General features: G+C 44.8%; 1 protein-coding gene across 1 annotated transcript in view; it reads left to right on the top strand.

Annotated features, from left to right (window-relative positions):
• CSMD1 (CUB and Sushi multiple domains 1) overlaps positions 1–27662 on the top strand; it is a 2626220-nt gene that overhangs the window by 2128223 nt on the left and 470335 nt on the right. Inside the window, exons 46-47 of the mRNA XM_085610820.1 lie at positions 4835–5008; positions 13818–13991. Coding sequence (XP_085466946.1) covers positions 4835–5008; positions 13818–13991 — 348 coding nt within the window. The remainder of the gene's footprint in view (positions 1–4834; positions 5009–13817; positions 13992–27662) is intronic.

Raw genomic sequence — 27662 nt, 5'->3', positions numbered from 1 at the left:
CCCAGATGTGGGTACCTTGCTCACTTTGCCACTTGATTCAAGCTAGCCTGGCTGATGAGGGGTATTATGCTAAAACCAGTCCCAGGATGCTTGTTTCTGGTCCAGGGAAGACTTGGCTTGGCAGTTTGGGCCCACCTGTTCCCATAAGGAACAGGCCCAAGACTGATTTTCATGTGGCTGGGTCTGAACTAGAATGACGAAGTAAGCTAAAGAACAATGAAGATTTAAACCCAGATCTGTGACTGGGGGTGAGTGTTTGAAAGGTTTCAGCACTCCGTTCATCACCACCTTGTGTTTACTACAAAGATAGAACCTTATTGCACAAAATTAAACAGCTTCAGTATATGTTTAATTCCATTGTCAGCAAAAGGGCTCATCTTCAAGTTCAAGTGCAAAAATCTCAAAATCTTCTCAGAAATAGAGCTGGTAGAACGTTTGCCAATATGCCGAAATTTAAAGGTACTAGCAATCACATCACGTCAATCAAGGATATGGATGGATCTCATGAATTTAAAACCAAAGAAATATGTGCAGTCTAGGAGGTTTTACGAGAAACTATATTCACCTCAGAATCCCCCAGATAAGACTGCATGTTTAGATTTTCCTCAATGTTTCCCATGTATTTTGTCTCTGAGTTGGAGAGGGATCTCCCTAGAAGAGATTATTTCTGCAATCAAATCAATATGATCAATTAAAGCTCTAGGTCCTGAATGGCTCACAATTGACCTTTACAAGACCTTCCAACACACTCTTGTGGGTCAGCTGAAAAATACGCTTAACCACTTTGCCCTCACCGGTGAAGTTTCAGGTAAAGCAACAGAAGCAACAATAGTGGTCATTCCGAAAAAGGATCAAGATCTATCTGATCCCAAAACGTTTTGGCCCATATCACTTTTAAACATGGAAGCAAAAATCTTTGCAAATATTCTTGCCAAACGATTGGAGCTGGTTATGCCATTGCTGTGAAATGATTCACAAATTGGTTTTGTAAAGGGACGGCTCACTAGTGACAACATAGAAACCTTTTTCCATGTAATCAAAAAGTCTCATCTCTCCACTACACCAACTGCCACCATTGCACTGGATGGCGAGAAGGCATTCAATTAAGTATCTTGTCTTTTTCTTCATGCAGTACTTGACTAACACAATTTAGGTACGTCTTTTATTATTATGATTATGAATCTTTACACCAACCCTAAAGCTAACATTAGAATCAAAAGTGATGCCTTCTCCAACTTCAACCTACATAAAGGCACGCATCAGGCTTGCCCTCTCTCTCCTCTATTATTTCTTCTCTCCATCAATCCTCTCCTCACCTTATTAAATTCGGCCCAGGAGATTAAAGGGCTGCAATTTGGGTTCAAGTTGTACAAAACCACAGCTTATGCGGATGATGTTCTAATGTTTGCAGAGGACTTGAGAGGACAATTCCATCGGACATTATCCAGAAGTTTTCCTGGGTCTCAGTCTATTCTTTAAACAGAGATAAGACAACAGTTTTTCAATTAAATCCACTTTGTTTCTCCTCCCACTTGGGTGACTCCAGCCTTAAATGGCAGCCAAACCATCTGAAATATCTGGGAAACTGGTTTGGTAAAGACTTAGCCTATAATCTTTCTCTGAATGAAACACAGGCCATCTCCAAAATCCGAAACTTATTGAATATGTGGTTCCCTAAATTTATTTTGCGGTGGGGTATAAACCAAACTCTCAAAATGATGGTTACTCCTTTTTGCTAATTTTGTTTAGGGCATGCTCACTTTTCATATGTCAACCTCCTTCTTCCAGGACATTGATAAATGAATCTCTACATTCCTATGGAGAGATAGGAAGGCACGCATATCATACAGAATCCTTAGGAAAAATATATTTTTAAGGTGTTGTAACCTCCCTAACTAGAGTCTGTATCAATCAGCATTCCTAGCTGCTCAGTATGCTCTTTGGTTCGTACCCCATTCCCAGAACCTTCCATTATGGGTGGAAATAAAAACTGCTTTGGATACCCGCTTTAATCTTTTGACCATCATCACTATGCCACAATTGAAAGCTCCTCATTTACTAGTAATCTTTTCCAACACTATAGGGGCTAAAAGGTTGGATAAACACATGCAGATACCGTTGCAAAACTCCTTGGTAACAGCTCCCTGGTATAATCCCAGGACTAGAATACAGACTACTAACTTCTCGCCGAAGTCTTGGGCATCCAAGGGCATCTTACAAATTAAAGATTTATTTGGTGATGACAACTACCCCTTGCCCTTTTCTACCCGAGCTCAATTCTACAACCTTTTAGCGCTACAGTCCTGCTTATCCTGCTTATCCCTCCCTACCAAGCCTCCTAGCCTGTTGACTTAGGTCTGGTCACATTGCCTCCAAAATCTATAGGACAATCTCTAATTCCCCCTTTACAACAGTACTGTCTAACCAGTAAATGGGCCAAACATTTCGATTCTGATACAGTAGCTCACTTCTCAAAAGAAAGTTGTCAAATCATTAATAAACTAGCCTTGAGAAACCTTCTGCTATTTTCCAAGCAATACATTTTGCTATGAATCTTCTACATTGGACGCCAGCTACGCTACATAAATTAAAGCTTTGTGATGATGACAGATGTTAAAATTGCAAAGATGAGACTGGTTCTCATCAGCATATACTCTATCATTTTCAACTTCTCAGAGTCTGCTGGGACCATGTCCAATTCCAATTGACAGCAATTTTCCACACTCTAATAGCTCTAGAATACACCACTGTAATATTTGGCCCCGTGGGCATCTAAAGATATGATTGATCCACGCAGTACTGATATGGCCCATCCGGATCTATTCATGATGATTGCTGTAATGGTCATTTTATCAGATTGGAAGTCATTTAATCACATTTCGAAGTCATTTAACCACATTTCTTATCATACATGGTGGGCATGGTTCTCCTTCTTAAGAAGTGCTCACAACTAACATTCAAACAAATGGACCTTCCCACAGATTTCTTCTATAATATGGGTTACTTTGTATATGTTTGCTGCTCTTGAGGGAAAATGATAGCCATATAGGCTACATCACTACATTAGCTCCTATGTTCCGTATGGGGCATTGCTGAGATCTCCCCATTCACTCTATTCCTCCCCCTTTTCCTCATTCAACTATGCATAGATCTTTTAAAGGTCAATATCAAAGGTAAGAAATTATTATTCACTATTGGTATAGCAAATGTTTTATATATATGTTTACACTACTACATTGACTATCAATATCATGCTTCTAGTTACTAATACAAATTATCTACTCTTATGTGACTTTGTTGCTCATGCATGACTTTTACCGTCTGTGATATAATAATGATCTATGTTTTGTATTGCAATTAATTCTATTAGATTGTATTCTGTATTTTGTATGTTGCAAAGTCTATGCATCCTTGAACTATCTTATGATAATTTAACTGCCAATAAAAAGCTTTGGAACATAAAAAAGAAGGACAATGCCATTAGAAAGAATTACTAATCCTGCGCATCTGCTGTATCAGGTCAACATGTTTCAGCCGTAAGTAGGCCTGGCAGGTCTGCGGTTTTCATCAGGCCCAAGTGAATTTAGGTTCATCCCAGATTATGAGAAACCTAATTAAATATTTTAACTCACATACATGTTGCTAAGAAGATCATTCCAGTTAACAGAAGGACACAGAACACTGTTCAGCATTACAAGAATGGTAAAGAAAATAATTAATTCAGCCATTCTACTTTTAGATAGAATATATATTCTCATATGAGTACTGTTATATTTTGTGCTACTACCTAGCTGTACCTATCCTTATGTGTCTAGGGTGGGTCAATCTGCTAGAATTTTTGTAGGATGATGTAACTCCCCCATTACCTCTATGTAAGTGTCATCAGACAGCCTGTCTTAGTGGAGAGCTGGGTGTCATCCCTTGCCAGAGGTAAATAGGAATCAGCCTGGCTGGAATTGCGGCATAGGGCAACCTCAGCAGTGTCAGCAACTTGCTTCTCTGTCTAACAAAGGAGTGATGTTGTATATATAAAAAGCTTCACGCATGTATTCATGGCGAAGGCCTAATCAGGCCGATATTGTTGATTCTTGTGTGCTAGCTCTATTGCTGAGTGCTCAATAACAAACAGCATTTTGTGCAATGGGTTTAGCCCTCATTCAGAATGTTCAAGGCATTTGATAATATGCCTATGAAGAAGTCTAAATGTAAGCAAAACCATTACAGAGAATACTATCCTGTACATGCAGGCAAGCAAATGTGTGTCAAAGGTGTTTGTTAAAAAAAAAGATGGCAACTTTAAAACGTGAGACTGTAAAATGGTGGTGTACCTACTTGGGCCTAATGAGACCACATGGTTGAACAGTATAAAGTGTAGCAAATATTGACATCTTTATTATAGGAATGCACAATATCCTCCTAATTATAATTTATTTAATACATTGCTACACACTGCACTTTGGCTGTTTCTAATTGCTCCAATTAACAGATTTTATTGTGTCCTAATTTATGGTACTCTATTTATTGATCTAGGAAGGGTAGAAGACTGAGTCTGTCTGCCTGAAATTTGAACTCATAACTGCCAGAACAGCTTTTTTTGTCAGCGGGGAGTGTTTACTAAGCAACACTGCCATCTTAAATGATGAAATCACATGGCAACTCTTGTCTACCTACATTTTATAACATAGGTTGAACTCTAGAAGTATTGGTTGATGTAAAATATCCAACAAATCATTTGTATACGACAGGCTTAAGATGTAATTTGTTCCTGTAATTTAATGACTAGACTATCATATTTGCTTCACATTTGGTTTTCAATATGTTTTCTTTTCTGCAGTTGTCTCTTGTGGAGAGCTTCCTTCTCCAGTAAATGGGAACAGGATTGGAACATTAACAGTGTATGGAGCTACATCGATTTTTACTTGCAATGCAGGGTACACACTTGTTGGGTCTCATGTCAGAGAGTGCTTAGCAAATGGTCTCTGGAGTGGTGCAGAAACACAGTGCCTTGGTAAATATGAAATGTTTTTCTGGCTAAATTACTTTATCAAATGTACGTGAACTTGTATTGTGAATGATGCTTAGATACAATTTTGTAAATGTTTTCATTTGTATACTTTATTATTTTATCCATCATTAGCTTAATTAGGCCTTACATCTTGCAACCTTGTATCTGCACTTCAGGGCTTAATTATGAAGGGTTTCAATCGTAAAGCTCAGGACTGTCATCCCTAGGGGTGCTGAGATTGCGGAGTCTTTGTGGAAAAGCCAGATCTTGTGTGTTCTTCTAAAGTCCGCCAAGGAGGGTGCTGTTTGAAGATGAAGGGGCGAGTCATTCCAGATCCTGGCTGTGATTTAGTAAAAGGAGCAGCTTCCTTTGAGGCTGCGGTGGATGCAGGGGGAATGGGAATGCACTATTGAGGGAGAAGGCAAGTGCCTTGCGGGTCAATGGAAGTTCAGCCTGTGGTTGATGTTGGCTGGTCCTTGATCATGTAGAACTTTGTAGGCGTGTGTGAGGATCTTGAACTGGCAACTCTTCTGGATGGGAAGCCACTGGAGGTGTCTGAGGAGGGGGGTGATGTGGGTCCATTTGGGGAGTTCCAGGATGAATTTGACTGCAGCATTCTGTAAGGTCTGGAGTCTTCTGAGGAGTTGGGTGGAGATTCTTGTGTAGAGGGCTTTGCTGTAGTTGAGGTGGCTGGTGATGAGGGCCTGCATGGTGGACTTCCTGGTGTTGAATTGGATCCATCGAAAGATTCTGCGGACCGTGCAGAAGAAGTGCAAGCAGGAGGAGGCGACTGTGTTGACTTGCCGTCTCATGGTTGGTTTGTGGTTGCGGATTATGCCTAGGTTGTGTGCATGATCTGTTGATGTGGGTATTGGTCCGAGTTCTCTTGGTCATCAGCTGTAGTCCCATATGGAAGTGTTTTCCCAAAGGGCAGTATTTCTGTCTTGTCAGAGATGAGTTTAAGGCAGCTGTCCCTCATCCAGTTGGCTAGTAGGTCATGGTGTTGCAGAAGTTAGTGCTGGTAGTGGAAGGGGCTTTTGGTGTTGCATGTCGTCTGCGTAGGAAATTATATTGATGCAGTGGGCTCTGCCGACATCTATGAGTGTTTTCATGTAGGTGTTGAACACGATGGGGCTGAAAGATGATCCTTGCGGTATGCCACATATGATGTCCTTTGGTTCGGATCTGAAGGGAGCTAGCCGGATGCTCTGATTGCAGCTGGTGAGATTGAAGGCAATCCACCTGAGCGTGGTTTTCTCTATACCGATGTTGTAGAGTCTGTTGACGTGGGTGTGGTAGAATATGGTGTCGAACGCAGCAGAGAGGTTGAGTAGGATCAGGGCAACCGTCTCCCCATGGTCTCGGATGGTTCTGATGCCCTCTGTAGCTGCGATCAGCATGGTTTCTGTGCTGTGGTTGGTACAGAATCCTGACTGGGAGGCATCAAGTAGGTGATTTTGTTCCAAGTATTTGGTGAGTTGCAGGTTAATGGCTTTATCAAGTACTTTTTGAGTTTGCTGGGTTAAGCTGAAGGTTTCTGTAGGAGGGGTCTGACCTCTGCATGTTTCCATCTGTCCAGTTGGGCTGCTGTGGTGATGGATGTGTTGATGATGCTGGTGAGTTCCTTGCTGATTGGGTTGGTTTGGAGCTTGAAGAGACGGTGAGGGCAGGAGTCAGTGACTGCCCCAGAGTGAATGGATGACATGATAGTTTTGGGGTCTGGGAGGTGAACTGAGACTAGGTGGTGATCATTTGGCTGGTGTGCGCTGGTGGTTCGATGCTGTTGAGGTTGAGAGCAATGGGTTCAGGCTCGAAGTTGCAGATGATGTCAATCTTGCTTTGGAAGTAGTCCAAGAGGGTGTCCCAGAGTTCTTGGGAGTGGTAGATTGTGTTCTCTGTGGTTGCCGGGTTGGAGAATTCCTTGACATTGTGAAGAGTTCTTTTGTGTGGTTGGCTGCTATGTCGATGTGGGCTGGTATGGCCGCACTCTTGGCTTCCTTGAAGCATAGGTAGTAGTTGCAGAGTGCTGCTTTGTGAGTGGCTCTGTTGGGGGGTTCCTTGTGGCATGCCACTGTTTCTCAAGTTGGTAGCGCTTGGTGGTTCTGAGCTCTGGGGTGTACCAGCTGGCTTGTTTTTTTTCTTTCTGGTTTTATCAGGGCAACTAAGTTGACTCATTTGGTGAACCATGTAGGGAAGTTCTGGATGGACTGCTATAGGTCGGGTTGGGTGGTGATGAGAGCCTCAGTCCACTGAGTCTATGTTACCTTGCCACAGCAGCGGTGGGCTGAGCTGTGGTGCTTGGTGATGGTGTGCTGAACGTCTGAGATGGTGAAGTGGACAATTGCATAGTACGTCCAGGTAAGTTCTGTGACTTGGCTGAATTTGATTTTGTTGCAGGAGGTGAAGATGGGTTCAAGTGTGTGTTCAGCTTAGTTTGTAGATCCAATGACCAGTTGGGTGAACCCGATGTTGTTCAGGTTCTCCAGGAGGGTGGTGTAGTTGGGGTTGTTGATGTGGAAATTCAGGTCGTCAATTAGGATGTAGTGGTAGGAGTCGATGACTAGGGGGGCAATGAGGTTGGAGATGGTGTAGCAAAAAGCTGGTCAAAGTGCCGGGGGTCTGTATACGAGGGAACCTCTTATTGTTGTCATGGCATCAGTCTGTAGTTGGAAGTTGAGGTATTCCGTGAGGGGTGTGGGGTTGTCATCGGTGGTGATGCATTGGATGGTTTCCTTGAAGATGATGGCAATGCCCCTGCTGTGTTTGTTGATACGGTCTTGTGTATCATCCTGTAGCCATCAGGAGTTGAGGTCGAGATGTCGAAGTTCGTCGGGGGGCTGAGTCAAGTTTCTGTGATAAAGGCGACATCAGGGGAGAGGGTGGTGACGGTGTCCCAGATTACTGTGGCATGTTTTCAGAGGGATTGGTTGTTGAGCAGAATGTAATGGAGAGGTTCAGGGTTGTTCGTGGTCTTTTGGGTAGAAGTGGCTCGGGATCAGTGCAGACTGGCGGTCCTGGATTGCAGGTGAAACAAAGAGGCTTGATGTGAAAGGTCCTTCCATGGAGCTGGGGGAAGTGATGCAGCAGTTGTTGTGGCATCTGGGGTCCAGGGTCCGAAGCTCTGCAGTGGGTGTTCAGAGGGCCGGGTACAGACCGGCTTGCCTTTGGCGTGCCAGTGGTACAGCCGCACTGCAGCCTCCATTAAGTAGGTCCTCAGGAGGAAGGTGCAATAGGCAGTGGGAAGTGAAAGGTGTGAGGAGAGAGGAAAAAAAGCCAGAAAAGCATTTAGCGAGGTGCGGAAAATATGGTTAGAAAAGGCAGGCAAATAGAAGGTGTTAGATTTGGGGGTCTCTAGTTGGCATAGGTAGATACCTGTTACAAATAGGGACCCTTGCGTCTAGTCAGGGTAAAGGGGTACACTCATAAAATAACCCCTGCTCACCCCTATGGTAGCTTGGCACGAGCAGACAGGCTTATCTCAGAGGCAGTGTGTAAAGCATTTGTGAACACATACAGTAATCAATTGACAACACTACAGATGGACACCACACAAGTTTCATATAAAAAATAAGTATTCTTTATATAGATTTAACACAAGACCATACACGACAAAAATCCACAATACTGTTACTTTAAAATGGTAGAATTTGGCTTAGTTCTCTTAAGATGGTAAATGCGACACTCAGAGTTCAATGTACCTTAAGATTTGACATACAGGGCAAAAAAAGTGTTGCAAGGACGGTGATGCGTTGAAGATCCGGTGCAAATAAACAAAGGTGGCGCTTTCTTCTTGATGCAACACGCTTCCCGGTGATGCGAGATGTTTCCTCACGATGCGAGCCGCGACAGGCCCTGCGACATGCTTCCCAGTGATGCAGCGGTGTCTGATGCAACGTCAATCCTCTCCCCTGGCGATGCGAGTTGCTTCCACAACGATGCGAGCCACGACAGGCCCTGCGACACTCTTCCCGGTGATGCGACTGTGTCTGATGCGACGTCGATCCTCTTCTCCGGTGATGAGCCACGACAGGCCCTGCGACATGATTCCCGGAGATGCAACGGCGCCTGATGCGATGTTGATCCTCGTCTCCGGTGATGAGCCACGACAGGCCCTGCGACATGCTTCCCGGAGATGTGTCGGCATCTGATGTGACACCGATCCTTTTCTTCGGCGATGGGAGGTGCTTCGGTGGACCTGCGAAGACTCAACAATTCTTCTGTGACACGCTTCCCGGTGATGCGGCGGCGTCTGATGCGACTTCAATCCTCTTCTCCGGCGATGCGCGGCGCTTCATGTTGTGCAGCGGCAGTTTGGCGACACGCTTCTTGTTCTTGAGTCGCGCTTCCAGCTCCTTGCGACACGCAAGTCCTCAAAAAGTCCAGCACAACTGCAGGCACTTCAGAAGAACTCTTGGGGAGCTGGTGGGTGAAGTCTGTTGGCCCTCAGACTTCAGCAGGATGCAAGCTCTTTTCCAAGCCCTTGGAGATCCTTCACAAGTTGAATACATTGCACACAAAGTCCTTTCTCCTTTCTTTAGCAGTCAGGCAACCACTGCAGGCCAATCCCCCAAACAGCGCTTCAGCTTAGGGATAGTCTCTCCTCAGTTTCTTCTGGTTCCACTCCTCAGCAAAGGTTACTCTTTGTTCTCTGAAGGTGAAGGCAGAGGGGCCTTTGCCTAGTCCAAACCAGTTCTGGTCAGTCCTGGAGCACTTTGTTGACAAGACTCCTTCTTTCCTATCAGAGTGCAGGGCAGAGATATCAGACGCACCGCAGGAGGTGGAGCCAGCATTTTGGAGGGAAGGCACAGCCCTATTCAGGTCCCAGGTGCAACTCCTCCCACCCATCTAGATGCAGATCTCTCTATTCAGCCCTGTGCAGACTCACCCTGCCTCCTGGAATTTCCCCAGCCCCTGTCACTCAAACTTCAGACAAGGAATACACAGCCTAGCAGAGGCAGGTTTGGATGGTTAGACAAGAAAATACCTACTTTCTAAAAGTAGCATTTTCAAACACTGAATGTTAAAACCAACTTCACTAAAAGATGTATTTTATTATTCTGAGTTCAGGCACACTAAATTCGAATTTCTACCATGTTCCCTAAATCAGTTAGGATTATGAGATGTAATAATCAAACTGCCCATTCTGGCCTATAGAGAACAGGTAGCCTTGCAATAGTGAAACATGAAACTGGCTGTATTTCACTATTAGAACATGCCACACACACCAGGGCATGTCCTACCTTATACTTACAATGCACCCTGCCCTTGGGCCTACAATAGGGGTGTCTGATATGAAGAAAAGGGAAGGTTTAGGGACTGGCAAGGGGGTGCACTTGCCCAGTCAGCATGACAGTACCAGACTGCACGCAGGCTCTGCAATGGCAGGCCTTAGACGCACTTTTACAGACTGCTTCTGAGGGTGGCACAACCAGTGCTGCAGGCCCACCAGCAGCATTTGGATTTACAAGCCCTGGGCACTCCTGGTGCACCATACTAGGGTCTGACAAGTAAACCATATCAGCCACACATGGAATCCCTAATCCATACATCAATTTACAATAGGGAGAGCATATGCACTTTAGCACTGATCAGCAGTGCTACTGTGCCCAGAGTCATAAAACAGCCAACAACAGGTCAGAAAAAATACAGGGATGACCCTGCAAGAAGGGCCAAGTCCAACAGAATGCAAGAACACAAACACAGTGCCTAAAATCAAACAATAAAGTGGCTAAGACATAGAGAAATAAAATAGCTGGGAACTAATTGAAGCAAAAGGAACAAGTGATGGAAGGAATTCTGAACAATGCAAACATTCGCCCACAGTTACAAGGATGTGGATTCGATCCACTATTCTTTGGCTCACCATGCCACCCCAGTTTGGACCAAGCCATATGCAAATCAGTCTTGACCCTGTTCCTCATGGTAAAAGTCTAGCCTCAACTGCCAAGCCAGGTCCTTCGTAAACCAAAAACAAGCATCCTGGGACCAGTTTCAGTTCATCACCCCTCATCAGCTAGGTTAGCTTGAATCCAGTGGTGCAGTGAGCATGGGACCCACATCTGGACAAAAGCAGAAGGAACACATGATGGATGAAATGCTGAACAATGCAAACATTCGCCCCCAGTTACATGGATCTGGGTTTAATCCATTGTTATTTTGCTCACCACACCACCCCAGTTTAGACCCAGCCATATGTGAATCAGTCTTGACCCTGTTCCTCATGGGAACAGTCCAGTCCGAACTGCCAAGCCACGTCCTCCCTGGACCGAAAAAGAAGCATCCTGGTTATCTAAGTAAAGCCTAGCCAGGAGCAGTACATCTATATTGTGGAATAAAGGCTACAAAGGCATACATGTCAGGCAGACACAGGCTAACAAAACAGTAAAAGAAGGCTGTCTAGTCAGGCAAACTCGGCTGACACACCAGGGTAACATCAGTAGCCATGGCAGGCAGCGGGGATCGATGGCAAGGTGCAGGGCTTACCGACTCAGCAGGAGTTAGAAGGAGACCTGGTGAGGCGGTGGGGAAAGCTGGCACAAGACCATGTTTAGTTTACATTTTCCGAGTAGGATAATACTGGTGCTTGTTTGTATTTTTATATTTTATTATTATTGTATGTGATTAGTTTATTATGCCTTGCATTATGAATACTTTTACCTTCAAGTCATCACTTACTTATAAAAGGCTTGGTTAGGTCTAGATTTCCCGAATATGACACTATCATTGGCCCTTATTTTCGATGGATTTTAAAAATTTTACAAAGGGTCAATCCCATAGTCTGTGATACCTTATTGTCAAAAGTTCTGTTCATCTGGTTGCAAATTCTGAGAAAATGTCAGTCTTTAAGTAGAAGGATTGGTTGATTATACTTGCTGCCTCCCTTTGAGGTATCTGGAGGTTGTACAAATACTTTAGACCATTTAGCCTCACTGAAGGGATAGCTTTGATAAGAGGTGTGCTATCTGACACTGTAGAACATTGTCACAGAATGTATACTTTAGCAAAGCATGTAGTGTACATTAATTTCACCCAATTCTCTTCAGTAAGGCCAGGGTAGATTAGCATGGGAATTGCACAAGTGTTGTGGAATATCTTCATCATAAGTGGGCATGCATGTGGGCATATCTATACTGCTGACATATATATAGCTATTTGCCACGTAGGAAAAACTGCTTCTGTGTGTTAGCCAACTTGTTACTAAGTGTACCTTGTAACCCCACAGAGCTAAATTTGCAATACATAAAAAATGAATTTGATAGAATAAGAAAATATATTTCCCCAAAATAAATAGTTGCAAAAAGCTGTTTGTCACTTGTGTGGATAAATATATATATATTCCATTAATAGAAGTATTAATGAATCAAACAGATTTTTTTACCAGTGGCTGAATCAGCCCGCCACGGTCCAGCATGCTTACAGTAAAGTGAGGTGCCTGCTGCACCTTTTTCTTCAGAATTGAGAGCAGAGTGGGCTTGGGTGGTTGGATCCTCCTGTCTCCAGGCTGCAGTCTGTGTATCTGCTAGATCACTGCCTCGCCTAAAGTTGAAGCATGTTCTGATTATCAAAAAAGAGAACAGCAAGGCTTGGCAATTAGGAACAGTTTAAGTTTAATTAAACAATAAAGGCCAGGATTAGCAGCCACATCTCTTACAGTTGCATGCTGGAATTCAACTTGCATTTGATACATGGCATGCTTTATACTATACAATGGGTGTAATAAAGTGAAGTTCCTCCACCTTTGGGTAGGAAATACTGGTACAGTGGGTCATAAATTGTGTGGTTAGATGCTTGATGCCACTGAGATAGAAGGGCAGGGCCGTACTGGCCGTAGCGGGCATCAGGCATTTCCCCAGGAGGCTGGAAGGGTGGGGGCTGGTTTTTTGTGGTGGGCCGGTTTTGTTATGGGAGGGGATTTGCAATAGAGCTGCATTATCGGCCCCTATTAACAAACGCAGCTGTGCTTCACACTTACCCCCCGTGGGGCTGGAGTGACAAAATTGCCAGGGCTGTTTTGGGTTACCAGTCTGGCCCTGTAGAAGGGGCCATGAATGCCAACTGAGGTGGTCCAGGTGGCCGGGTGTATCAAGTGTGTTATCTAGGGTGATGCTTACAACTAGGCATTGTTTGGGCTTTACCTGATGAATGCAACTGATCGGCTGCTTTGGCATCGTGTCCTTGGTCCGAATCTAAGCCCTCTACTGTGCATTTATTTGTGTTTATGAGTGAGTGCATCTGACTCATTTTGTAAAGGTATTGCATTCTGGGGCCATATGTGATTTACGTGCAATCTTCCAGGTGTGTTTGAGACTTGTTTGGTATCTGGTATCTCCATCACGGGAAGCACCAGGGGGAACAGAGGGCAGCTGTGTTATGTTGATCAGATAAAGGGTCACTCTGAAACCGTAACAAGTGTTTTATGATGAATTTGGGTAGCACATGCAACAGTTGTTCTATAGTGTGCTGCACTCATAAGAGCCTAATTAGCAATTTACTTATTTAGTTTCATAACAAGTGATTTATAGGTGTTAATGTTGAAGGAGGCAATAATCCACAGCCTGCACTGCAAGCATCTGACATTACAGTGGCATTGTAAATCGGATACATTTTAAACTTACATGGTAGGCTCTGTGATTGGTAGCAAAGTATTCAATATGAAAATGTGAATGACTGAGGGACAGTTATTTCATTCACTAATATCAAGCAAAGAGGACTATCAAGACAGGGCTGATTATTTGGCCTTAGTGTAAACATCTGAATCAAATTGGAAGACTGTAATTTTATTATCCTAATTGTTGTTTTCTCTTTAATTTAGCGGGTCATTGTGGATCTCCTGATCCGATCGTCAATGGCCATATCAGTGGCGATGGCTTCAGTTATCGAGATACTGTGGTCTATCAGTGTAACCCTGGTTTTCGTCTTGTTGGTACATCTGTTCGAATATGTCTACAGGATCACAAGTGGAATGGAAGAACTCCAGTTTGCGTCCGTGAGTATGGCATTTATTCCTCCAACATGCCCATACATGCTTCACAGAGAGGTCAGGATGTTTCAGAGATTCAGGAGCTTATCTTTAGACTTCTGCCTTAGCAGACTACGACAAGGCACACAGACGTGGTATATTTCTGTAGGCAACAGCCTCGATTGTGTCAGCTAAAGATTGATGCAGTCCCCTAAAGTTTAATTTAGAACTATATACAGCTCAGAGGAAATGCGCTGTTGATATGTCAATAGGCCAGTCATGTGCAGCCAAGCTGGCGGTGCAGTAAAACTAGACAGCTCTATGTCTGAGACCTTCACTCTCTGAAAGGAATGACAAGAAATGGCATCTGTCATGCTTAATGAGGGATGTAAGCAGGAGTTAACCGTCTGGAATATGCATATGCTGCAAAGGACACATACAAAAACAAGGGTATCCCCTGCTCTCGACAAATCCGTGGGGGCTCCGATGTCTTTTGAGCATGGAAGCCTTTGATCTGCCACCCAGTGCTTGGCGAGGCCAATGGTTACAGCTCTGTAGTGCCTTTCAGCAATTCTTCTTTTCAAGGCGAATTTCAAAGGAAAGCATGTTTACAATATGCATTTGTGAAGCTGGAAAGCATTCTTTGTTTATCTAGCCTTGGAATACCAGTGCTCACGGGCAGCTCTCCTTTGAAGAGCATCCGAGGATGTTGACATTGACAGTTGTTGTGCAGAATAATGAGCCTCTCAAGCTCACAAATTCCGAATAACGATCCATTAAGCTTCACAGGGATGGTCGTTACAGGTGACAAATGGGATCAGAATAGTTTAACATTTGCATCTTTCATTAAATATGTAACTTAATTGTCAAAAGAGCTGACTGCTAATTATGGTTTGTTCCTGCATAACAGATGTTGTGTCGATACACCTATAACGAACTCAGGCAGTAGTTAGTGATGAGATTGTGCATCCTATACTTTAAATACCTTTAAATTAGATTTTTTTAAATCATGTCTCTAGTCTTTTACAAGATGTGTGCTCTGTTGATTTATAAACCGAGAACAAATACCCAGGGACTGATTCCAAAAGCCTTTTCAAATGCCCGTTTGATATAACCTCTCGGAGAAATGAAAGGGACTAATTTACAAAAGAATTTCAGCCGCTCATAAACAAGCCTTCTTTAAAAAATGGTGTAAAACTGGACAGAGAACTCAAACTTTTCCGACGAAGACAGAGGTTGCCTAGGTTTGTATTCTAATATTTCACGAGTGTATTGGGGTCTCTATTTTTAAGGGAACTCATTTTTTGCGTTTAGCGTCTGTATTTTTGTATAATCATCCAGGGCTCCATGGGGCATATTTATGACTTTGTGGCACAGCGCAGCAAGTCACCTTGCTGCACTGTTTCAAAGGGGGAAAGGGCAGGAATGTGCCATATTTATCCCAATATGGCGCATTCCTGAACTTTCTCCAGTGCTGGCGCACAATGGCTTGCCTAGTGCAAATGCAGGCACCCTTGCACCATGGTGCAAGGGTTCCTCCGTTGCAGGCACGAGTGTTTTAAGGGACACCTTCCTGCACAAAAGCAATCCCGGAGGCATATTTCTCTTTCTATGTTTGCTCCAGAATGCAGCACACGTAAAAAGAGGAAGTAACAAGGAGAAATAAAGATATTTCTCTTCCTTATGCCTTTCCTGAGTAGGTGTATCTTTTTGGCACATTCCCATGGCAACCAGTTCTGGTAAATCTGGGAATGCATCAAAAAACATGGCAGTTGCGTGTGAACACACACACAAATCCCATGAAATGCTTTCCCTGGGTAGAGTAACGCAATGCAGTGATTTGCCCTCCGTTGCTCCTGATTTATGAAGCCACTCGTGGCCCTGCGTGACTCAATTAAGTGCATATTTTGAGTTGCGTCATGCATGTACCACATTTCGTAGTGCAAGTCAACGCGACTGGGCTCATACATATAGCACCATGTTTGTGACCTCAAAACCTTTTATGTGAGCAACATCTGGCACTTTCATGCAGAAGGGGCACAGGCCTACGGGTCCATGCTAGAGCTACTAGTGAAAGATGTATAATCATTGGAATTTAGATCACCACTGTTGGAAAGTGGTTTATTAGTAGTGATACGTTGGGACCTATCACTAGTATTAAGACCAAAAACACAGTAAAAGGGCCAGTCAAGGTCTCAATGAATTATTCCCTTGCTCAACCTTTGGTAGCTGGCAACGAGCAGGCAGGCTTAATTTAGGAGACTGGTGTGTTAAGAATTTAAAAATACCAATATATTAAATAGGTAGGACACAATATACAATTAAAATACAAAACCTATTTATAACATAGGGTATATTTATATGAAACAATACACACAAAAATGACAAAAATCTAATATAGAGAACCAGAGATATGAATTTTTAGAGAATAAACGCTTTCTAGTGCTTAAAAACCCAAAGCGCCACTGTGGGACATCTGGTCGCACTTAACCAGGACAAAGTCACAGTTTGAGGTTGACCGCAATGGAACCCTGGTCGGATACACTAGGTGGGAGGCCCAAGTCAAAGTGATACCATTGCACTTAGTCATTTTTCTGGAGCTTTTTCTCTTGACGTCAAACAAGGCTCCTCATCAGACCAGGTTTCAAGTCGACAATGGCAGCTTGGTTCAGCGAGAGGCCTTAGTGAAAATGTGGAAATCTTGAGCTCTGGAGATTTCAGCAGGATGAATCTGAAATCTACGGTGGGTGGTGGTTCGAAGACGTTGGCTTGACTCTCGTTGACGGGTCAGTCACCTTATGGAGCTTTATGACTAAAATTCCCAAACTTCTGAATCTCTTTTCAGAAGGTCCTTTTGGGATTCCCAGGTGTAAATACCTCAAATCTAAGGCTCTAGTAGCTCTGAGAGGGTCCTTGGAATGTTGGGACTATATTTCCCAGAATGCACCTGGCCAGCTCCTTAAAAGTCCACTGGACGCACTTTAGATGGGTCATTCTCGGTGAAGATTGTTCAGGTGGAGCTCTATTAACCTGTTGCTTTCAGGGATTCCCACTCCTTAATTCTTGTGAAGCCATGTAAAGTCCTTAGGGCTGTAGTTTCAGTTTGTACATCAGGTGCAGTCCTTAAGAGTGCAATCCTTAGGTCTCCCATATTCATACACAGTTCCAGAGTGCCAAGCAGGGGGGTACCCCTGACCAATGCGATGCAGGTTGCCACCCAAGTGTATGACCACTTCCTCCAAATTGTGGCATATTCTTGACCCAGAAAGCACTATTCTTCCAAAATCCAAAATCGAGAAACTCTCTCCTGGAGGGTTAGATCTGGCTAAGCCAACCTACTGGTGTAGCTAAGCTTCCCTAACACTCCCCTTCCAGCCCCTTCACTAATCTAATTACTCAGGCTCCTGTCTTGCAGGGGGTGCAGAAGATGGGGGTGAGTCTGTGCTGCCCTAAACTGTCAGTTCCTCTTTGAAGACCAGTTTGGGTACTCCACCCCATCCTGCCATTTGCGCAGGATGGGGCGCAGTTCTCCTTTGTCCTTGATCAGGCCACTTCACACCTCATTTAGATAGCTTGGCTCACCCTGGCAGAGGCTGAGCATTCAGAGTAGGGTTGCAAGAAGGCTGTATTTTGGCTTAAAGAAAAGAAAGTTCTCTAACTTATTTTGAAAGTTTGAAGTATATGTTCTAGAGCCTTTCTTTCAATTGTTATAATTTAATAAAGTATTTCCATGTTATCCTATGGAGCCACTGTGCTACAATAAGGAAAAATTAAATTGATGGTTTTTCCTTCACCAGGCCATATAAAACATCGTAGATTTTTCCCCTGCTTATAGTTACAAGGCACCCTACCCCTCTGTGACCTAGGAGAGACCTTAGGGATGACCTTGATGTAAAAGAAAGTGCCTTGAATTCCAAGGTCGAGTTTGTACATAGTTCTAGTTTAAAAGCAGCCTGCAAGGCAGGGCTGGCCTTTAAAATGACAGCAGGCCCACAGTAGTGCACACTTAAGTACATTAACTCTACTGGGCCTCTAGACCTACAACCCCTACCATATACTAGGGATTTACAGGTAGATTATCAGTACTAATTTCAATTATACCTAATTACCATGTACTTTTAATCAGAGCACAGGCCCTGGGTCTCGTTAGCAGAGCCCAGGGCCTATTTAGAGTCAGAAAACCAGCACCTAGTAGTCAAAATGGGGCAAAACGTGGGGTCAGGGGTGCTGCAAACAGGTCCTGGTTTCTCACATCACTGTCCAACCACTGCTCCAAATATTTCCAGAGTATTGGAGTAATTATAATAAGTGGTGATAATATCTTTGTTTGTTGGGTTACTTAAAACTATTGCAATAAGGAGAACAGTTAAAAATCAATTGCTCAGAATGGTCGATCATGATTGAAGACCAAAATTTACCGTTTAGTATTTTTCGAATATTCAAAATACAACAGTGCTTTGTGTGTAAAAATCATGCGGCTAAGTCAGTAAAAGATAGTTTGTCAAAAGTAAAACCTGTTTTTTACAACAATTTTTTTTTAAATTAAGGCACTATAGGATCATACAATTCATTATAAGCAACAACTCGATGCGCAAAGTCAGCAACATATAAACTCATTCTACAAATACCAAGAGCAGAAACCGTAAACAAATTATCCGTGATAAAACCGATTTTTAGCAGCTAGAATTATTGAGATTAAGAGACTGAGATTCTCTATAAGCTACAAAAACCAATGTGCAAAGCCAGCAACCTACATATGGCAGCGGCCAGTATGCAAAACCAAGCTTCTTAGAAGTTCCAAGTGAATTAGCAAATTAGCAAATAGTTGAGGAGCTCCTTTAGACTGTGGATCATTATCCTTTCCAACTTATTTTAGCATCCTGTAATTTCAATGTTAGACCAAATAAAAAAATGCTGTGTTTAGGCTCTTTGTACAGATGGCACGGACTGCTAGGCAAAACGAAGCAGTATGTAAAATCCAATTTAGTATGCAAGCTCCTTTAAACTGTAGATCATTATCCTTTCCAAGTTATTATAGCTTCCTGTGATTTGAATGTTTGACCTAATATAAGATTACATGATTATCTATTGCTCAGTGATCTATTCAGCAAAGAAATGTTTGTGTTGTTTAGCCAAGCGTCAGGAATCATACAAGGCGGCAGGCTAATTCAAATCTCCTTCAATAAAGCATGCTTTCACTGCATGCTTACAAGTTCTTATTTCCTTGGCACTGAAGAGAGGCTTTGGTAGTAGTCTGTTTTTGTATGTACGTTTTCTTCTACATATCCAAAGCAGATGCCCGGCACAGTTGGCAATGGAAGGTTGCCTGTGGGCACTTTCATAGTGGTAAATGGAGCAGAGAAGGGTGGATGCCAAGTCAGTGCCAAATATATTTAGTTTCTCTGGTGAACCCTGCACCTAGATAATATTGAGGAGCAGCCCTGGGGTGGCTGTGCAGAGTGCACCATCTGTGTGCCCTTCCCAACAGCACCGCTTTGTTCTTAGCTAAGAAAACCCTTTTGACAGTTTTGTTGACAAGCTGTTTGAAGCTATTGTATGTCCCTGTGGACTCCTAGAGATCATGTGGGGCCCGTTGATCTATTAACTCTTGCAAGTAGGACTTTGCTGCACTGCTATTTTTAGACAAAAGTTAATTTCATAAGTGAGCATTTAATGTACCAGGATCAGGTCTCTTGATCTTCAACCAGCTCTCAATATAGGTGCCTCTGCGTGTGAGCTGTTGCATCTGCATACAGAATTCCAATCGTATTTGAGCCGATTACATATATTTTGGTAAGTTAAAAAAATCATTCTTAGTGTTCTCATTACTATTCCATCCAGCGTGCTGGTGTCCCCACCCCTCATGTACTCACGGTAGGGGATAGTTGGAGTGAGCTTTGCCTGTATCACCTGGATCTGTGGAGTGAAACTCTGTCCAACAATTTTGTTCTTGAGATTTTGTAGTGCTACTGCTATTGTGATTCCTCTTCTTTTTCATGCCTCTTTGTGAGCCGTAAATGTTCCTTTGCAGTCTATTATGACCACCGGATATTTATATTTGTTGACTGTTTCTAGCCGGCCAAATGCCAGTGTTGTTTTCGAATGACCGTTCTTTGGTTAAGCTGCATGACTTTGGATTTGTCTACGTTCATGATCAACCCATTTTTAGTACAATAACTTAGAATGGTGTCAAGTAAGTGTTGGAGGCAGGTTATCAGCGTCTAATAATTTCAAAAGGGCAAGTCCACCCATCTTTGGGGTATTGCAGTTGCACTTTTCCAGCTCAGTTGATAGATCTGACATAAAGAGATTGAACAAAGCCCGGGCTAAAACGCAACTTTGTTTCAACCCTTTTGTTGTTGGAATCCTTCTTGACAGATGGTCACCAACTCCTAGCTTCACTTGAACCCAAGTGTCTGTATGTAGAAGTATCAACTGATTCATAAGACCGGGCAGAATATTTCTTTTAATGAGTTTGCCCCACAACTTTCTATCTATTTGGTCGAAAGCTGAGGAGTAATCAATGAAGCAGATGTATAATGGCAAGTCGGCATCTTTTACAGCATCTATCAGCAGGGAGAGAATTTTTATATTTCCTGTAGTCCCCATGTATTTGCTGAATACTGTTTGATTGAGGAGAATTACTGTGTTTTTTGAAACCCAATCTCTTAGTTCTTCTCTTAGTTATTCCCGGATAATACCAGAGTAATATTTAGCATCATTATCATCTAATGTGATCAGCCTATACTGTTTCACCGTTCTTGAAGATTGGGGAAATAATTGACCACCTTCAAGAAACTGGAATTATTTATTTTTGAAGAATCTACTAAAAAACTGGTTTCAATGCTTCCACCCAGCAATCTGGATCTTGTTTGAACAAGGTCAGGGGGATCTCATTTGGGCCTGGTGCACCCTCCTTCCTACCTTTGGCTATCCTGTTTGTGATCTGTTTGGCTGTGATTGTGAATGTTGCCTGAATGTTATTTGGATCATGATTTTTTTATCCATGGTATAGACTGTTCTCTCCTCTCAGTTTGTGCTGCTGGGGATTTCTGTGCTAAATGGTACCAGAGAAAGCTTGACCACCAGGCCTTTTCTGTCAAGTGGGAGCTGACTTTGTGAACCTTGGGATTTACTGTGCACCAGAATCTTGAACTGTTATTTATTTTTATGTCTTGGAATAGCTTAGCCCAAAGTGTCTCTTCTGCTTCCCTTTTTGATTGTCAATTTATCTTTTTCTTAGTTGCTTTTAATTGCATCAGCTCCTTTAGGGCATTAGTATCTGGGCTGGATAGGTGAAGCCTCCTCAGTGATCTGTTTGTTGCTTTTTTAAGATACCAAATGTGTCTATTTTTAGATGAAGAGATGACTGGCTAGCGCGATTTGTCATGTGTGGGATACCCAAGTCAAGGTTTTTCTCTTTCCATCAATCTTGGCCCCTCATTTGCTGGGCGAGTTTCTCTGAATATCTTGGTGAAGTTTTCCCAGCTATGGGGGCGCTAGGTGGCACAAGAGCGGAATGGCCGCCATCGTGTGAGGCTCCCGCAGTTCGGCGCTGAAATCCGTTAATTTTCCTGGTTCCATTGAAGGGATCTGCTCGAGAACTACGAGATTGTGTAACCTGGCTGGCGCGGAACCCTCGGTGTAAGTCTCGCGGCCAACCGAGGAGATTTGAAGCACCCAACGCTGCTGTGAAACTCTGACCAGACTGTGCAGGTGGCGCCCTGGAGCTTGATGGTGGACTGCGGCGACTACAGGATCACCGCAGTGCCCACGAGGTGGGTAGGCCTCTGCAGTGTGGTGGCAACGGGTGAGAGGCACTGAGTGGCCCCAATGGTGAGAAACACTTCGGGATGGTGGCTGGCTGCAGATGGAGGCATTAGCGGACCAGGTGATTGTAGTCTGTCATCACAGCTGGACGGGCTTGAAGTGTGCAGGCGCCCGGAATTGCTGTAACTCCGTAAGGCAGGCGAGTGGCAGTACAGCGCTGTATGGCGGAATCCTATTGCGTGATGAGTGGGTGACTGCTCTCCTGTGCCTGGAAAAGATTGTTTCTGCCTTGAGGCTGTGGCTGACATGTGAAGGAGGCGATTTTGTAGCTGTCGACTGGCTTGTGCGAGGATGCTGCCCTTGATTCGTGCATAGGGCGCGCAGGCCCGGGCGGCATAATGGCGGTGAACATGGAGCGCTGAATGCCTGATCTGGTGTGGAGTGGATCAGCGGGCACTGGCGCCTGGGGACATAGTGACGCAGGCAAGTGACGGGGGGATACAATTTGGCACCACCTCCTTAAAATTGGCTGAGAGTCTTCGTAACTTTCATTGATTGTTGACCCCTGGGATACGCGACAGGCATAGTGCTGTCCTTGGGGGCTTTAGTCTGCCCACGATTCTTGACTGCCCTGCATCATCGCCGCTATTGAGTTAAGTGTCACGGCATTGTGTCTCTTGTGGGGCAGACGGCGGACAGGGGGACTGCAGAGGGCAGCATAATCACTGAGGTAAGGTTCTGAACTGTGCGTTGTCTGCGTCGCATGCCCGGGCACCACAAGAGCGGATACTGCTAGCAGAGCGTTATCTCGTGTTGCTGATTTTGCGCTATCTGCATTTTGCATAGTGGAGAAGGCCCAGGGAGTAGCTCTGCATCAAGTACTTGGGGGGAGATCGGGCCCAGGATTTCCAATTGGACTGGCAAGCACTTAGCGCCATCGCACCAGATCGTACCATATCTAATATTGTGGACACAGGCGCTACGATGGGGAAGGTGGATGCGCGCCAGCCGCGGCTTACTTTTGAGGCCAAAAAAACCATGCGGCAACATCAGGCAGAGACTGATGCTGAAATTGAAGAACCACAAATAGGCTCACAAGTACCACCAAGTGCAGACGTGGCGTCGATCCTCTCGGAGGTGCGGCAGGGCTTCGCGACAATTGCGGACAAGATGGACACGATGACATCACGAATGGATACCATAGCGCGGAAACTGGAGGGTCATGAGACGCACATAACAGAGGCCGAACACAGAATCTTGGAGGTTGAGCATGCCACAAGTCAGGTGCAAGGTGCAACGGCACAACTAGAAAAGCTCTTAAAGGTCATAGCAGCTAAAAATGAGGACATAGAGGTGAGAAGTAGGAGGAACAATATCCGCGTATTAGGTATTCCGGAGAGTACCAATACCGGCAAAATAGAGGAGTACATTGAAAAGCTGTTGGTAGCGGTGGTGGGCCCTGAATTACTATCACCTCATTTCATTGTGGAGAGGGCTCATCGCCTCCCTTGGGCCACGACCCCCCCCTGGAAGCGCACCTAGGCCTATCATTGCACGCCTATTGAATTACAGAGATAGGGATGCGGCACTACGGGTGGCCAGGGAAAAAAACAGCTCCATTATGACGGGGTGTCTTTCACGATGTTCCCGGATTTCACGCTACAGGTCCAGGAAGAACGCCACAAATTCCTTGCAGTCAAGCAAAAGTTGAGACAGGCCCAAATTGACTATGCATTACTTTACACTGCTCGCCTTCGTATCACGCATCAGGGGACTCAAACGTTCTGCACGAAGCCTCTACAGGCCAAGGAATTTCTCAAGCAACTTAAGAAACAAAAGAAGCAATCACCTGTAATGGAAGGGCCGCTATCATCAACAACATCAGACGTGGAGTGACAGGAGTCAGGGAACACAACTTAAAGCTGGAGGAGTTTTTTGCTGTTTTTAATTATTCTCGTTGTTTTTTCACTCTCTTGCACCATGAACATATTACTGGCCTATAGGAACTAGATAAGTAGGGAATGATCCATCATATGTGTGCGAAGATCGACCCGGAAGGTAGTGCTGACAAGGACTGGAACACAACACTGGCAAGCAGCTGAACGCCCTAGCAACCTATTCAGGATCTTGCTCACTGATGCGGGATCTCTGGACGGGTGCCAGGTACCCATGGGCCACCCAGCTGAGTTTCCCCAAATGGGTGTACCCCATTGTGTTTCTGTGGGTGTATTGGTTTCTGTTTGAACTTTTTTTCATGCCGCTCTGGGAAGGGGCAGTGTTGTTGCTTATTGCAATTACGTTTTGGGGGTTAAGGGAGGGGGAGGGGTGTGGACATCTGGCATGATTGGGATGCTTCAGTGGGAGGGGGAAGGGGGAAGTTGGGTGCATAAATGTCATGGCAAGAATAATGTGTTGTGCGCTCTTCAAGGTAATGACTCTCGTATAGCATGGGTGTGGTGTACTGGGAGCTTACAATGCATGTGTTTCGTACTGATGGGTTAGAATGATGGTACCGGATGACAAATCCATATTGAGAGTGCTATCTTGGAATGTCAGGGGACTTGGGGATCCGAGGAAATGCAGGCAAATTCTGGCCTACCTTGATAGACAGCAGATACAGGTGGCTCTGCTGCAAGAGACACATCTTAGCCCAAGGGCCGTGGTGGCGTTTGCCAGTAAATGGGCAAGTTATAGACTTTTTTCCTCTTACTCCTCATATGCGAGAGGTACAGCCATACTAGTCAAAAAGCAGACCCCATTTGAGCTGGCGGGCACTATTGAGGACTCACAGGGACGATTTGTTATTATATGGGGGCAAATTGTTATGGACCTAATGTGGACACTCCTGAGTTTTTCACTACTGTATAGGGCAACATTTTGACTGTTGGGTCCACTCACGTAATTTGGGGGGGGGGGCGATTTCAACGTAGCCCTCAATCCATCCCAGGATAGGTCCAATGTTGCGGTGCACCATTACAACCATTCACAAGAGATGTTACAGGGGATATTGGAGGAGGGGGGTTAATCGACAGCTGGCGATATACGCACCCAGACGTGCGAGAAGGAACACATTTCACGTCACATACGGGCACATGGGCACGTCTTGATTACTGTCTGCTTTCACAGGTGCTGTGCTCCTCCATTTGTAATGTTGCACACACAGCCAGGACTTTTTCGGATCATTGCCCCGTCAAGGTGTCCCTTACCCCACCAGGATATGATAAACCTAGGCCACGCTGGCGGCTGCAACCTACTGCACTATTAGATGCAGTTTTCCAAGCTGAATTAGGAGACGAAATAAAATATTTTTTCTCCAGAAACAAGGGGTCAGTGGATAGCGTCAAGGTTATTTGGGAAGCGTTTAAAGTGACCATAAGAGGGTATTGCATTTCAAAGAGCTTTGGGGTGCTTAGGGATCTACAGAGGACACTCAGGAGGCTGGAGCAGGAGTTGAGGGTGTTGGAGGGATGGATGGGACGGAGAAACAGGTCAGGTGCAACAAAATTTCCTTGATAAGCTGTCAGAATATACAGACACTGCAATGAGGGAGGTGAAATTTAAGGGGCGATATTGGGTGGCCCGTAGATATGGCGACGGGGAGCGACCAGGTAAAGCGTTGGCTGAAGTGACCAGGAGTCCTCGCTTCACGACACACGTTCTAGAGGTTGAAGGGCCTAGAGGGGAACTACAACGTGACTCGCTTAACATACTTGAGGTGTTTACTGACCACTATAAACAGTTATACACATCGCAAAGGCAGGGACTGGCGGAGCGGGATGGCTTCATGGTGGATGTGGCACTAGGGAGGCTAAGTGATATGCAGAGGGGGTTTTGGAGCCTACCATTCGAGTTAGACGAAATTAGGGAGGCAATCATGCAATTGAAGAATGGGAAGGCACCGGGATCCGATGGGCTGCCTGCGGAATTTTATAAACAACACATAGATGTCATGGCACCGGTGCTTCAAGAGGTATATGAGGAATCTCTTGAAGTTGGGATTCTCCCTCCCTCGATGAGGGAAGCGTTAGTCACATCTCTGTTGAAGCCAGGCAAGCCCCCTAGATCGTGCAACTCCTACCGGCCGCTATCCTTGATGAATTGCGACACTAAGATCCTGGCTAAAGTACTAGCCAATCGTCTGACTCTCCTGATGGACAAACTCATACTCCCTGATCAATCAGGTTTTGTGCCAGGTAGAGCTACTACGCATAACCTACGCACTCTCTTCTTGCTGATTCAAACAGTGGCACCCGAGTTCCCGCTAGCTGCAGTATTCCTAGATGCCACCAAGGCATTCGATTCTGTGGAGTGGGACTACCTGTTCGGAGTGCTGCAGCGTATGGGCTTCCCGCTCCCTTATATATCCTGGATCAGGTTACTGTATCATCAACCCACTGCCAAGATCTTGATCAATGGCCATTCCTCCCTGTTGTTCACCATCTCTAGGGGTACCAGGCAGGGATGCCCACTATCCCCGCTCCTGTTCGCCATAGCGATCAAGCCACTGGCCTCCAGGCTTCGTCAATTCCACCAAGACAAGGCTTTCCGTTGTAGTCCGCATCAGCTTTTGATTTTGCTATATGCAGATGATGTGACATTATATATTAGGGACCCTCAGCAGAACATGAATCCCTTACTGCGAGAATTCATTGTATTTGGCAGGCTAATCGGTATCACAATTAATTGTGGCAAATCCCAAGTCTTCCCTCTCACTCCGGCGGTCCCTCGGTTCCAACACGACTTTCCACTGGAGTGGTGTGAAAAAGATATCCGCTATCTGGGTATACAGGTGGCCAGGGACAGAGAAGACACGATAAGGCTCAATGATGGCACAGCCATTACACGTCTGTCTAATAATGTCACCCGTTGGATATCCCTACCTCTTTCGCTTGCGGGACGAGCGTCCCTCATAAAAATTATCATATTGCTGCAGTTCCTCTACTTGTTCCTGAATATACCGTATCAACCAGGGGCTTATTTTTTTTTTGAAGCTTTACGTACGGAATTGCTCAGGTTGTTCTGGGGCCGCAAGCAGTCGTGGCTTAAATGGTCTACACTTACGAAACCGTATGATCAAGGGGGATTTGATGTCCCAGATTTCGAGGTATACTTTCTGTGCGCCCAGGCGTATTATGCGTATTATTGGATATACCCCCCTATGTATATGCCGCAAGTGGCAGTGGAAGACTGCCACCTACCACGATTACTGGCACAGTTGATGCGTGGCATCGGATAACTGAGCTTGTTGCATCGCCTTTTTTGTACTCCTCTAGGCTCCCACTGTCTTATCACCCCAGTATATCTCTGCTGCAGGAAACTGGATTTCTTAATCTCTGTAAGCGAACTAATATTAGTACATGGGGAGACATCTTTCATGAAGGAATATTCCGTCCCCTAGAACACTTTTTTCAGGGGCTACAGCCCACGCCGTTAGAGGTGTTCTTATATGTGCGCCTGCGACAGGGGATAATGGTGGTGATCCCGGACTTTCCAAGGGAGCCGTCAAGTCTCACTCCATTACACCAACTACTGGGATCTACGGATGGGAAGCACTTAGTGTCAGGACTATACCGGTGTATACGCACGCAACAAGTGGAAGTTACTAGTTCGGCCCGTACAAAGTGGGGGGAAGAAGTGCGACGAGACATAACAGAGGAACAGTGGCGGTATTACTGCATCCAAACTGGTCAAATCTAAGCCAGTTGCCGGCTGCGAGTTATCCATTACAAATTTGTGCAACGACTTTATTACATGCCTGTCAAAAAATACAGGTTTAAGCTAGCGGATAACGATAGGTGCGAGAAGTGCGGGAGGCCTGAGTCGGGTTTCTTACATCTGGCGTCAGGATGTCCTGGGGTGCAGGAGTTTTGGGAGCAAGTCTTCGAAGCCCTTGAGAAAATGATAGGCAGCGCACTGATAAGGTATCCC

This window comes from Triturus cristatus, chromosome 6 (assembly GCF_964204655.1).
Source record: "Triturus cristatus chromosome 6, aTriCri1.1, whole genome shotgun sequence".
Lineage (NCBI taxonomy): Eukaryota > Metazoa > Chordata > Amphibia > Caudata > Salamandridae > Triturus > Triturus cristatus.
The sequence above is the reverse complement of the archived record's forward strand: the minus strand, read 5'-3'. Positions and strand labels throughout refer to the sequence as shown.